The sequence below is a fragment of the Trichosurus vulpecula genome, chromosome 2, assembly GCF_011100635.1.
Source record: "Trichosurus vulpecula isolate mTriVul1 chromosome 2, mTriVul1.pri, whole genome shotgun sequence".
Classification (NCBI taxonomy): domain Eukaryota; kingdom Metazoa; phylum Chordata; class Mammalia; order Diprotodontia; family Phalangeridae; genus Trichosurus; species Trichosurus vulpecula.
Window position 1 is genome coordinate 339,393,060 of NC_050574.1, and position 14,154 is coordinate 339,407,213.

Consider the following 14,154-nt stretch of genomic DNA (forward strand, 5'->3'; position numbering starts at 1 on the left):
CATTCAGTTAGTTCAGGGGAGCATACAGACAAGCATCAACAGACAGGTCAAATACAGATTACAGTCAGCTAGTTCAGGGGAACAAACAGCCAGCACCCTGAAGTTCAGAATATTCATTTAGTTCGGGGGAAAACAAAACCAGTACCCGGAACTTCTGAACAAAATACAGACAAATTACAAATATCAACAGACCAAATACAGATTCATTCACTTACTTCAAGGGGAAAAATCCAGCAGCCCGAAGTTCAGAACATTCATTTAGATCGGGGTGGGGGGAACAAAACCAGCACTCTGAACTTCTGAACAAAATACAGACAAATTACAAATATCAACAGACAGACCCAGTACAATTCATAGTTACCAACATCTGGGCTCAGCCCGAGAGCAAGGGCTGGCCCAGAGTCATGCTTGCCACTGCTCCCACGCCAACTGGAAAAGGAAAGAGGGCTCTTCAAGCTGTCCTCTCCCCTCTTATAGAGTTTTTGACGTCATCAGGCACCGCCTGAATGACCAGCGCCGATTGGTTCTTGAGTTGGCCCCTCCCCCTAGCATAGACTAGGTTAATACCCAATAGGGCATGGCTCTGGAGTCAACACCTCCCCTCAGCCAGCCCCATGACTCATCACACAGGAACTTCTCTGCTTCCTGGCATGGTCTCTGGGCTTCCTGTCCCGGAAGAGGAGCAGCAGACCCAGCAAGGCCCAATGAGGTAAACTGAGCCACCCAAAGAAAACAAAGGCCATTCTGGTTACAGTTTCTAATATTTTAGTTTCAAGTTCTTTGCTACAACAAAAAGAATTGCTAAATACATTTTGGGGGGGTATATATGGGTTCTTTCTTTCATTAATTTTGCACATAGGCCTAGTAGTGCTATCCCTGCATATCAATGGTTATGCACAATTTAGTATCTTTTAGGGTGATAGTTTCTATTTGCTGAATCAATTCACAGGTAAAGGAACAATGCATTCATGTGCCTATTTTCCCACAGCTCCTCCAACAACTGCCAATTTTCTTCTTTCTGTCATCTTTGCCAATATGATAGATGTGAGGTGAAACATTGGAGTTGTTTAAATTTGTTTTTATCTAATTGTTCATGATTTGGAGCATTTTTTTCCATATGTCTGTTGGTAGCTTGGATTTCTTCCTTTGAGAAGTAGACTTCTTAAGGTTTCTTCTAACCGGGAGTAACCAGGAGTATACTGAAGATAGCTAAAACAGGCTTGTTAAATTTTAATTGTGAGCATTTACAACCCAGAAACTGGCAATCCCTACAAATCTGGCATGATTTATGGCTTTGTTGATCATCCAGACTTAAGAAACCAGTGGAGAAAATGTTAATAATGCAAACTAAATTTGGACGTGTATCCCATGAACATTTTTTTTTTTCAGAGCGCCATTGTTAAACATTTACTGGCTTTATCAAGGACTTTTCCCTTTCCTAAGTGTTATTGCTATAGCTACAATGGAGGTAGGCAGATCCAACACTTCGAGATAGTGGATAATTCTTCTCCTCCTCCTCCTTCTCCTTTTCCTTCTATATTTTATTTTTATTTTTTCCAAACATGCCAAGATAGTTTTCAACATTCATTTCTTATAAGATTTTGAGTTCCAAAATTTTTTCCCTCCCTTCCCTCCTCCCTCCCCAAGATGGCAAGCAATCTGATAGAGGTTGTACATGTATAACAATGTTAAACATATTTCCACATTAGTCATGTTGTGAAAGAAGAAGCAGAACAAAAGGGAAAAACCACGAAAAACAAAAAAGTGAAAATAGTATTCTTTGATCTGTACTCAGACTCCATAGTAACCACCCTTTTGCAGGAGGGCTTTCCTGGCTCCATCAGCTGCTAATACCTTCCTCTTTCAGACCACTCTCTTCTATATGACTTGGAATCAAGATAACGGGTTCAAATTCTGCCCCAACTCCTTACTACATACATGGGCCATCGCACAAGTCACTTATCTCAGCTTCAGTTTTTTGTTTTATTTTATCGGTAAAATGGTGATGATAATAACACCTACCTTACAAGGTTTCCAGAATTCAGTGAGACAACTTGTGCAAAGTGCTTTGCAAACCTGAAAATGCTCTATTAACACAAGCTGTTATTATCGTTGAATCTTGTAGGTGTCTATTTGTTTCCTCCATTACAATGAAAAGTTGTTGAAGACAAGGATTGTGTTGCCCCTTTCCTTGTATCTCTAGTACTTAGCACAGTACCTGGCCCATAGTAAGCACTTAATACATGGTGAGTGACGGTTACTAAATGCTTATTGAAAAAAAAAGGAAAAAAAAATCCCTTGACTACTTCTTAAAGAGGCCTATTCACTGAATGGGCGTTACCTCCCTCTAAGTGAGTACATGTAAAGGCCTTAGCCTGAAAGGGCCAGGATCTCTCATTGCATCCTGGGTCATCTCCAGTCATCCTGGTGAATATCTGATCACTGGACCCAGATGGCTCTGGAGAAGAAAGTGACGCCTTGCACAGCCCTCCCTCACTCAAATCAAAGTCAACTGCAAGTCATGTCATCATTTCCCTGATGCCACGGACCTCTTCCAAAATGAAAGAAAAACACAAATGCTTATTGGCCATCCGATGGACTGATCCTGCAGGTGTCCAGGTGTTTCCCTAAGGGGCGCCACGGCTGCCACTCAGGTTGGGACTGCAAAGGTAGGGAGGGAGCAAAGGAGAGAGAGGCTGCAAATGGCCCCGCCTCACACTGACTGCCTCCGAGGAGGAGGAGCAGCAGCAGCAGCGGGAGGAGGGAGGAGCAGAAGGGCATATCTGGCGGGGCTTGGAGGCGGGGTCCCAGACAGAGCTGCCCCGCTCCTCAGCCTCCCGACTTCCCCTCACGGGTCCTGGCTCCACCCAAGGGACTCGTAGCAGACTCTGCCTGGTGAGTCTGAGCTCCTGCTATCCAGGCCGGCCGCCGGAGTATTGCACGCGGGGGCTAGAGGCTTCTGACGCGGGCCACGGGGGTCTGGCCTGGGAAGAAGGGGCGGGGGAGGATGCAGATGCCCAAGGCGGTGCGCGCCGAACTTAACCTTCCGAGGGTGGGCTGGGGAAAGAGGGATGCTACGGCAGGTTCTTAGCCAAGGTACCGGGGGGGTGCAGACCAAAGGCCTGGGGACCGATATGCCGCTGGCGGGCGGGGCCGTGGTTAGAGGCCGAGTTTGGAGCCCGGGGTCCTTGGGGGTGGAGGGGGAGAGAGTGGAGGCCGGGCGGGGGCGCAGAAAGAGAAAACCGAGGGGTGGTGCCGGGTTCTTGATGGACATCCCTGGGGCGCCATTACAGACCCCACCCCCACCCCAGTCACCTCCCTCTCAGCTGAGTTTCTCCACGTTTCTGCGCCGCCAAAGGGGAAGCCTTTGGTAAGGTGGCCGGGCAAGGAGGGTGAAGCCCTCTGGGATGTCCGAGGGTTAGCCCGGGGACTCTAAGAAAGCTTATAATCTGTTTGTGGACTACTCTGGGTGCAAAGAATAGAAGCAGCCCCTACAGCTATGGGCTGGCCCTTTTCAAAGTTTGAAGGAAGCAAAGACTAAGGGGTCCGTTTTAGCTTTTCCCATTGCTGTTTAAAAGACCAGCCCTCCCTCTCCCCAAAAAGGGATTCAAGGCTTGTCAGTCTGAGGAGCCTATCTTTTGAGTTGAATTTTGAAAATTCGTAGAATTTCAACAGACCGGATTACGAGCTGTGCATTCGCAGCCTTTAGGGCATGTGAGCAGAGGCAGGTAGGCCAGGCTTTGAGAAAGCAGAGACTTTTGGGGGAAGGGATGTAGTAGGCTGCTCGGAGACTGTGGGTTTACCAGGAGGTGAGGTTGGAAAGGTACATTCACGTTAGAATGTGCACTGTGTGTCACTGGAGATTCTGCTCAATACTTAGACATTTCTTGTTTCTAGACCTACTAGTTTTGTTGGAGAACTCTTCATTATCCTGATATCTTCCTGAACACCCTGCAGTATCTTGCACATAACAGAGAATTAATGAATGGTATGCAGGCCCCATCCTTGGGTCATTTCCCCAGGTCAGTGATAGCCTTAAGGCAGACTCCAGACAACTGCGACCTGCTAGGTTGGTGGAGCTTGGGGCTCAACTCTTGCCTTCCTGGGCCTTATAAGTAGTACCCACTTTCACTGCCCTATGGTGGGGATCAAAACTGACCACCAGTAGTTCAGGGGTGGGGAACCTGGGGCCTTGAGGTTGGTCGCATGTGGCCCTCTAGATCCTCAAGTGAAGCCCTGTGACTGAATGTGATACTGTGAAGTTTGGATTCAGTCAAAGGGGGCTGCATTTGAGGACCTAGAGGGCCACATGTAGCCTCGGGCAGCACCCCTGGTTTAGGTTCACTGCTTTGGCCTATTGGTTTGTCAGTTTCCATGTAACATCCCCATGTAAAAAGCTAGAATTTCAATTTCCCTTTTATTCATTTATTGCTCAAAGGTTTATTGTGCATGTCCTATGTACAAGTTTTTTTTTGCTAGGTTATAGGGGAGGGAGGAGAGAGGTTGTAGAGAAAAGGGCATGTCTTTAGTAAACTTTATGAGTAAACTGGGTATGATTTTAAATTATTTTTTCTTGGAGGTGATGGACACAACTGTAATTGATATCTTTTATGAGTTCTTCCTCCAGTTCCCCTCTCTTCTGTTGGGCAAAGAGAGTCAGTAACTAGCTAGCTTATAGGAAAGGAGACGGTGTTAAGATGGCTACAACCAAAATGTTGCAAGGTTAAGAAAAGGGAGAAATCACTTTCATTCAACAAGAATTTATTAAACTCCAACTGTATGCCAGGCATAAGGGATACAAAGATAAAAAATGAAGCCTCTGCTTTCAAGGATCTTGTGTTCTTTTTAAGATGAATTAACGTGTAGATAGATCAGTAAATATAAAATATTTGCAAAATTATTCACCATTGTTTAATCATCATCACAAATGTCAATAATAGTGTATTATTAAAAGATGTGGTGGCAATAATCTTGGAGTCAGGAGATATATGTTAAAATGTTACCTCCTAAAATAGTTGTATGACCCTGGGTGGCAACTTCCTTCTGGTCTCTGAACCTCGTCTTTATACTGCAGGATGGGAATGATATTTGGTACTACTTAACTTACAGAATTTTTTGTGAGTTAAGTGCTTTTTAAACCTTAAAGTGCTGTTTATATAAACATGAGCTATGTGGAGGGACATTGGGTAAGTCCAGTTACCACTCAAAGGAACATGCTAGAGTTGTTCAAACTGGCGTACATTGCAGCTGATTATTAAATTTTCAGTGTGAGCATTTCCCCCAGGGAAATCAGCAAACGATCTATTTTTTTCTCGATTATCTAGATGTAAGAAAGTGAGGGAGAAAATAGAAGTAATGAAGAAAAACAGGTGGGCAGCGAGGTGGAACAGTGGATAGCCAGTCAGACTCCGTACCAGCCCTGGAGTCAGGAGGACCTGAGTTCAAAACCCAGCCTCTTAAATTTGCTAGCTGTGTGCCCTGGCAAGTCAGTTAACCTCATTGCCTCAAGAAAGAAAGTATAAGAACGCAGATTAAACTTAAAATGGTACTATTTTGTGTACTTTTCCCCTTGAGAACTAGTTATCAAACATTTACCAGCACATTCCAGGCTCTGGACCTCAATTTCCTCTCCTGCCAAATGAAGGAGTTTTAGTAGGTAATCCTCTAGGCTCCTTCCAGCTCTGACTTGCGACGATTCCACAAGGAATATAGAATGTAGGAATACTCAGTACTCAAAGTCTACCAGAAGCCTAGAAGGCTTCCTAACTCAGAATGACTTTAAGATTGTAAACTGAGGAATAAGGTGCTATGGAAGTGGCCCTAGGGGAGTTTTTGCTCGAGGCGAGAGAATGGATGGGTAATTTTTGAGCATTTGAAGGATAGATCTGGTCTGAGAGTATATTTAAGGCAGGGTGACATAAATGTACATTTAGCCTGGCTATTTACACAGAAAAGACTAAATGGAAGAAGATATGTCTGTTACTTAGATTCACAAATATTTGAATGGATAACCTGTAGAGTTTGTTCATCTGTACATATTTTTTGAGCAAACAGCATAAATTGAATATGAGTTGGGCCCAGAGGAGGAAGAATAGTGAAAAAGCACTTATTAAGCGCTTAACTATGCCTTACACCATACTGAGGACTGGGATACAAAAACAAGCAAGCAAGACAGTCCCCGCTTTCAAGAAGTTTACATCTAAGAGTGGAATACAGTGCATATTAGAGATGCCAGAATTAGAGGAAGGGTGGGCCAAGGGTTTGGAAGTAGCCTAGGTCACAGGAGTGGGGAACCTCTAGGTCCTCAGGTACGACTTTTTGATTGAGTCCAAGTTTTACAGAATAAATCCTTTTATTAAGGGGATTTGTTCTGTGAAGTTTGGATTCAGTCAAAGGGCCGCACTTGAGGACAGAGGGCCACTTGTGGCCTCAAGGGCACAGGTTCCCCACCCCTGGCCTAGGAGATGCTGGACTGGTAGCTGGTTTCAATTTAGTCCCGTCCTTTGTCCTTTTGGCATACTGTCATATCTGGAACAGCCAATATCCTACGTCTCTGCCTACTTGTTGCAGCAATATGGCTAGCAGCTGTTGTGGGGGTGAAAGACCAACGCAAGCCCAGCAACAAGAATGCTGCCAAAGCCCAGGTTCTTTTGATCTGCTTTACTAAGGAAAGTAGTGTTAAGAGGTTAACAATCTTATTTCAGTTCAACATACAAGCATCATTCACTTAGTTCAGGGGAAAAAGCCAGCACTCTGAACTTCAGAGCAAATTACAAACATCAGCAGAACAAATATAATTCATAGTTACCAACATCTAAGTTCAGCCCGGGAGCTCATGACAAGGGCTGGCCCAGAGTCACACGTGCCACTACTGCTGTGGGTAAGTGCTCCGATAAAGAGAAAGCCAACCCCTGGCTTTATATCTTTTTCAGGGTCTAGGGCGAGTCACACATGCAACTCACCCACGTGACCTGAAATCGTCACAAAGAGGCGACTTAAGCCCACGTGGTCTAAAAGCCTCTGATGTCCCAAACATGCCACCCAAACCCATGTAAACTAGGCCTTCCCTTAGTTAGCCCCACCTGGGGCCCCACCTTGGTTACCAATTCACACCCACATGGGTTTAGCACCTAATTGGGGTTTGGGCCTGGGGCTTAGCACCTAGTAAGACCCAAAGACAATTAATCATTTTAAAACAATAAGAAAGTCCCAACTTAATTGATACTACACTACTAAAATCCTTTTCTTCCTTCAAGGCCCAGACTGTCCCCTCCTTCCCAGATTACCACAACTTGAAGCGATACCCTGCCTCCCTGAATCTCTCCAGCTACCCTGTTTAACCTCTCCATGCATTTGAAACTTCTATCATAGTTAACGGCAACCTTCACCCTCACAGGGCTGCTTAAACTTTTTCCACTCTCTGACCCCTTCAGCACTTCTTAAACTTTGCAGTTTAAGAAGTACTGTGGGGTATTATATTCCTTGGACCCCCAGGGCCTAGGATAAAATCACACATTCTCAAATGGATCTGTGATCTCTTTGATTTGGAAGTTGCTCCTTCCAAAAGTGCAGATCCCAAGCCACTGAGACCATCCTGTGAGACTCCAGTCCATGAGTAAATTCTTCATAAAGGGTCCACTCAGTGTACTAGAAGACTTACTTAAATTGTCCTGACATTGGAAGGATTCAAGTAGATCACTTTGTCTGTCCACCTGACGTTCTTCACATTTGCCACAGCAGTCCAGTTTGATAGGAACATAGACTGTATAAAATGTGAATAGGACTAGAAAGGTACTTCTTAGAAGTTAGGGAGAAGAAACACCCACTCTCCCCTTTTTTGGGTTCATATTCCACCTCAGTCCCTTTAGTTCAGTTAACATTTATTAAGTACCTAGAGTGGATAGAGCACTGGGCCTGAAGTCACAAAGACCAGAGTTCAGATGTCACCTCAGACCCCTGCCTGCATAAAACTGGAGAAGGAAATGGTGAACCACACCAATACCTTTGCCAAGAAAACCCCATCCACAGGGAATGAACAACTGTCTATTATGTGCCAGGCATTGAGCTAATCATGGGGGATACTGAGAAATAAGAAAAAGAAAGACAGTCCCTTACTTCAAGGAGCTTGTAGTCTATAATCTTGTTCAGGCATATCTGACTCTGTGTGACTCCATTTGGGGTTTTCTTGGCAAAGATACCGGAGTGGTTCACTATTTACAGATGAGATTCCAAGCCCTGTGCTCTATTTACCTAGCTGTCCTAGAGGAATACCACACACAAAAGTAAGTTAAATAAGGGAGTGGGGCACAAAGGGCTTTGATGTTCCTGGAGTCCAAACCAAACAGAGTTGCTGATGTAAAGTGGACAGTTGGTTAGAAAGTTCTAAATGTTTAAAGCCCTCTATATAGGAAGGCTTTGGGAGGAGGTGAGGGCTCCACCTTCCAGCCCTCCAGAGGGAAGAGGCCACCAAGAAGCTGACAAAGTGTTTTGTGTAAAAAAGTGAGTCACTCAGCCTGTTGATGAAATTTCAGGTGATCAGCTTATCCTGGGTGGGGCATAATGATCCTTGGGGTTCAAACTTAGCAGAGCTGCTTCTGGAAAGTTGAGAGTTGCCAGGTGACCCTTACTAGCCATGTGATAGGCGAGAAACAACTTCTTTGGGCCTCACTTTCCTCATTGGTAAAATCTAGGGGTTTGACTCACTGGGGCCAGAGGGACCCTTTCAGCTCTAAATTATAATCCTATGATATTTCTGGCACTGTACATATTGGTGTACTAGTTTATGGTTATAGTAGTTTAACCAGATTCTGAGTTTTATTACATTTGTGGCTTTGTCTTTGTACCCACCCACCCACCCACCATTTTATACTGCTGTTGTTTTTATGTGAAAGGTCTGCTGGGTTCCAAACAGCACATCATCAACCTTTGGCATTCTCACCTCTAACTCAGACTATTGCAATAGCCCTCGGATTGGTCTCTCTGTGGCAAGTGTCTTGACCAGAAGAGAAGAGACTTTGATGTCATCTAGTCTAACTCCCTCATTTATGGATGAGAAAACTCAGTTCCAGAGAGAGTAAATGACTCACCCAATATCATACAAATAATAAGTGGCATAACCGCAATTTCTTGACTTTCTGGTCTTCGTTACACAAAAAAGCAAAAAACCCTATTGCATATGATCCTTTCCTTGTGTATCTTTTCTTATATTTAGCTCTTTTTCCTCCATAAATTAATTATAGCAAGGTCATAGTCCTTTCACTGACTTCATCCCAGTCTTGCACACCCATGTGGTCCTTTATTTTGCCATTGGAAAAGCTCCACGTAGTTCACTTCCACGTAGTTCACTTTTCAGATTCGTTCTCTGGATTTTGATCTCTCTGTTATGTTGAAATTTTCTATATGTGTTTCCTATCCATAAAATCACAGAATTTCAGGGTAGTCAGGGACTTCAGTGACAAAAATCTTAGTCCAACCCATACCCCCCAAAAAGAATCCTTACTACAAGATAACCCAACAGATATGGTCGTTGTCCCTTTGCCTGAAGATCTCTAGTAAGAAGGAAGCCACTCACTTTTTTACACCATTCTCTGTTAAAGAAATTTTTCTTGATATTAAACGTAAATTTACTTCTTTGCAGTTTCTTCCTGTTGCTTCTCATTCTGCATGCTTTGGGATGTGTGATGTGTAAATGCCACATGGGACAATAACTGATGATAACGGGCAATTCATTAACTAATGATAATGAACTTGATTGTCCTCCGAGTGACAAGGGACATGTTTTTCTATGATTTACTCAGGCTTAGGAGAAGAGCCTCTTCTTTATTCCATCTCAAATTCTCTTTCTGAGCCAAATATGTAGTCATGTCTGGGGGAAAATCATAGACTCATGAGTTGGCTGCCTACACAGTGACTATATTTTATTCTGCTCACCTTTAAGAATATCAAAGAAGTCTTTAGGGGGGAAGAGCATAGCCCTGTTAGACCACATAAAAAAATAGATGTAAAGTAACACCTTGGGACATCTAGATGGCACAGTAGATGGAGTGCCAGGTCATAAGTCAGGAAGACTCATCTTCCTGAGTTCAAATGTGACCTCAGACACTAGCTGTATGACCCTGGGCAGGTCGGTTAACTTTGCCTCAGTTCCTCATCTGTAAAATGAGCTGGAGAAGGAAATGGCAAACCACTGCAGTATCTTTGCCAAAAAAACCCCAGACAGGGTCATGAAGAGTCAGACATGACTGAAACAATTGAACTGAGATTTTCAGAATCTCTCCCCTCTTTCCCTTCTCACTCCTGTTTACTTATACCATCCCATAACTATTAATATATTTCTGCCAAAAAAAAATTCTCTCCATGGGTCAAGATCAGCTTGGTCTCTAAAACTAGTGGTTGGTGAATTGACCTTATTCATTCAACCAGATCTGCCATGCGTTAAAGTTTTTTTTTTAAGGTTATATATAAAGGAATAATTTAAAATTGGAAACAATAATGGCTAACATCTATCTAATACTTTAAGGTTTTCAAGATTATTTTATTTTATTTTCTCAACACCCCATAGCAACAGGTACTGTTAGTAAGCTCATTTTGCAGTTGGAGAAATGGAGGCTCCGAGAGAATGAGTTATCCAGGGTCACACAGCTAACGCGCGAGGCAGGATTTGAAGTCATTGCTTCCCGACTCTCAGTCCAGAACTATACCTCCTAGTACGTATACATCTATTTCACTTACTCTCATGTTTCATTTTGGGATGCCTGTTTGACATAAAATATCTTTTGTGATTGTTTTCCAGAAATTATTGGAAGAGAACCATGGGAAAAGAATTGGCATTGCCGCAGCACCTGTTGCCGTACAGCTTGTGATCGGATTGTGGAGTTTCTTCTAGGTTAACCATTTTCCCCTCCTGCCTCATGAGAGGGGGTGAGGGACATCTTATCAGTGTGATAATAAGACATGGGTATGCACTTGACTCTTCAGCTTTCCTATAAATTCAGGCTGTTGCTGCTCTTTGCATTATGCATGATGGTGATTGGATGGGCCACCTCAAGCTACCTGGTCACTGCCATCCAAGAGATTCCTAAAGCAAAGATTTTCAACAAGACCATGATTTGGAGGAAGGAGTTAGCTTCATCTGATGAGACTTCCACGACAAAATCAAAATTGAAAAAATGTCCCCTTTTGTCTCCATACCTGAGTAAGTATTTTGTGCTTGACTTTAATTTTCTTTGGCTGTAATTTCTTTAGTGTAGGAGACTGAGGAAATTTCCTCCATCGTACCACCTCTGCAATTTTGAGTCTTAGTCTTAGAGGTTTTCCTGGGAACACTGAGCGTGGGATCTGTAGATTGAGAGCCAGAAGGGACCTAGGAGGTCCTCCCTTCTCCTTTCCAGCCTCTCTAGAATAATGAAATGGCTAGCATTTATGTCATCTCTTCTCCCTGTCTCCAGCCTAGGATAATAAAATAGTTGGCATTTACATAGCACTTGAAGGTTTGCAGAGTGCTTCGAACATGTTCTATTATTTAATCTTTAAAGTAACTCTATGAGGTAGGTGCTGTTAATACTCCTTTTTTGTGAATGAGGACACTGAGGCTGAGGTTAAAGGTCTTGCCTACAGTTAGCAGCTAGTAAATGTGTGAGGTGGGATTTGATCTTGACTCCTCCATCCACTGTACCACCAGCGGCCAAGAGGTGAGCCTTCATGTGCTCCTTGGGGCCAGGATAAGTCATCACAATCAATTAATTAATTAATGCTTTGGCTGCTTTTTACAGTTCTTTTTCCCATTGGGTCATATTTTGTATTTATTATTCTCCTGGTTTCTACCCTCTTCAGTTAAATCTATTCAGTTGTCTCTGTCTCCCTTTATTTCTCTATTTTTTATTTGTTCTTTCTTATTTTAAAAATCTTAAAGTATTACCTAGATGTTAGCTATTATTATTTCCAATTTAAAATTATTCCCTTATATATAAAACCTTAAAAAAAAACTAATGCATAGCAGATCTGGTTGAACGAATAAGGTCAATTCACCAACCACTAGATAGTAACAGTATTCTATTAAATTCATGTCACATGGGATCTGTTTGTTCAGCTGTTCTTCAATCTTGCATTTTTTTGTTTTGTTTCTGCTGACACAAAGAGGTCAGTGAGCATTTATGTATGGAACTTTACTTTGTGCTCTGCACCTTGCAGCCCCTTCCAGATTCCTCAGGTAGGTTTTGAAGGCTGTACAAATCATATCCTTTGTCTCAACCCAAGTGGCTCTTGTTACTGGAGAAGAAAAGACTATGTTATAGAGAAACAAAAAACTGAATAAAGAGGGGGTAACTAATCAGAATGGAAAAATCAGATATAAAAGTTGAATGAAGAGAAAGAACTGAAGAAAGGAAAGAATCAGATTAAAATGGTTTTGGAGAGAAAGGGAGGATTTGGATTTTTAGATAACTTTGGCTTTAAGGTGAAAGCAAGATATTTAGACGTTTACTAAAGCAGCATCTAGCCAAAGAAAAGTGAGGTCAGGAATGGAGTTGATGATTTGAGAATCATTTGATAATAGTGGCTTAATAAGTGGTTTTATAATGGGCAAGCAGAATGCCAAGGAGATGAGGGGTGCAGTAGGAGGTGCTCTGAGCCATGCCCGGAAGAAGATTAAATAAATTAAGTCAATGAGAAACTAGAGAGGTAGGAAGGAAATTTTTATTGTGGAGAGTAGAAAAGGTAAAGGTTAGGTAATTTTCATTCATTTGTTTATTTTAGGTTGGGAAATTTTTAAGAAGGGTGTTGAATGCTACAGGGAAATTGGAGAAGACAAAAGACTGGATTTGGCAACTGGGAGGAACAGCTCTTAGGGAATAAACTTTAAAAGATCTGTAAAAAAAATTAAAGCAGGAAATCTTAATCTGGAGTATGTGAACTTTTAAAAAAATAGATTTTGATACTTTTAAAAATATAATTGGTTTCTTTAATCCTATGTATTTACTTTATACATTTAAAAATATTATTCTCAGGAATAAGTCTGTAGGCTTTACCAGACTACTATAAGGGTCTATGACACACAAGACTGAACTCCTGAACAAAAGGTTTGGAAGCCTTAGCAAGGACCTAGTAGAAGTTAGATGGAACTGAGTTGGTAGGTTTATTCCATGGGTGGGGAACCCGTGGCCTTAAGGCCACATGTGGCCTTCTAGGTCCTTAAGTGCAGCCTTTTGACTGAATCCAAATTTTACAGAACAGAAAATTGAGAATTAAGTAGGCAATCAGCAGCACAAATAGTCTTTTGCATTTAGTGTTAATTTTCTAAGTGTATTTCTTTCTTATTTGAATAATAGCAGTAATGTTTTCCCTACCTTACTTTTCAGGGTGTTGAGGATTAAATGAGATAATGCATTTCAGAAGCTCTTTGAAAAATCTAAAATATTATGCAATTTAAAGTAGTAGATTTTTGAAGAACATTGTATCATAATATGCTCAAGGTGATAGAGCACTGGGCTTGGAATCCAGAGACCCAGTTCAGGTGCCTGTGATATAGGTACTGGGCAAGTCCATTCAATTCGCCCAGCCTTTCCTTATCTGAAAAATGGGGATAATAATCTCACTTACCTCAGAATTAGGGTTGTTGTAAGGATCAAATAAGAAAATATATTTAAAATGCTTTGCAAACCTTAAAGCTGTATATAAATGCTAGCTATTATTTAGTTATTTCAAAGATCACTTAAAAACTGATTCATCCTGGAGCAAATTGGATAGTGGGCTGGATTTCCCTTCCAACTCTAAATATATGCTTTGCTTCATGAATATGTAAAATTGCAGTCAGAAAGTGATGTAAAATCATTTGCATTTTCTTTAAGGTAGCTAAATTCTTATGAACATAGTAGAATGATAATGCACTTTAGCAGGCTCTTATATTCCTGGCGCCTAAAAAATTCAGTGGTGAGTCAGGAAAAAAAAACTGCTTTTTTTCTTTTACTTTTCGATTAATCATATTTAAAATTTGAGTCATAGGATCTTGGATTTAGGTCTGGTAGTAACCTTGGAGATCATTCAGTTCAAGTTTACTTTTACAGATTAATTAATGTAAAAGCAGGGGCAGCTAGGTGGTGCAGGCCTGGAGTCAAGAAGACTTCAGAGTTCAACTCTGGCTTCAGACACAGGCTAGCA

At 42.1% G+C, this 14,154-nt stretch overlaps 1 protein-coding gene across 2 annotated transcripts in view; it reads left to right on the forward strand.

Moving 5' to 3' along the window:
• The first annotated feature begins 2,809 nt into the window (after positions 1–2,809).
• The window catches only part of B4GALT4 (beta-1,4-galactosyltransferase 4), a 36,052-nt gene continuing 24,707 nt past the window's right edge, over positions 2,810–14,154 (forward strand). The window contains exons 1-3 of one of the 2 annotated variants that reach the window (XM_036747359.1): positions 2,835–2,895; positions 10,562–10,706; positions 10,793–11,194. In XM_036747359.1, coding sequence (XP_036603254.1) covers positions 10,954–11,194 — 241 coding nt within the window. In that variant the 5' untranslated portion in view covers positions 2,835–2,895; positions 10,562–10,706; positions 10,793–10,953. Of the gene's footprint in view, positions 2,896–10,561; positions 10,707–10,792; positions 11,195–14,154 lie in introns of both variants that reach the window. The other variant, XM_036747360.1, reaches the window with a different exon arrangement.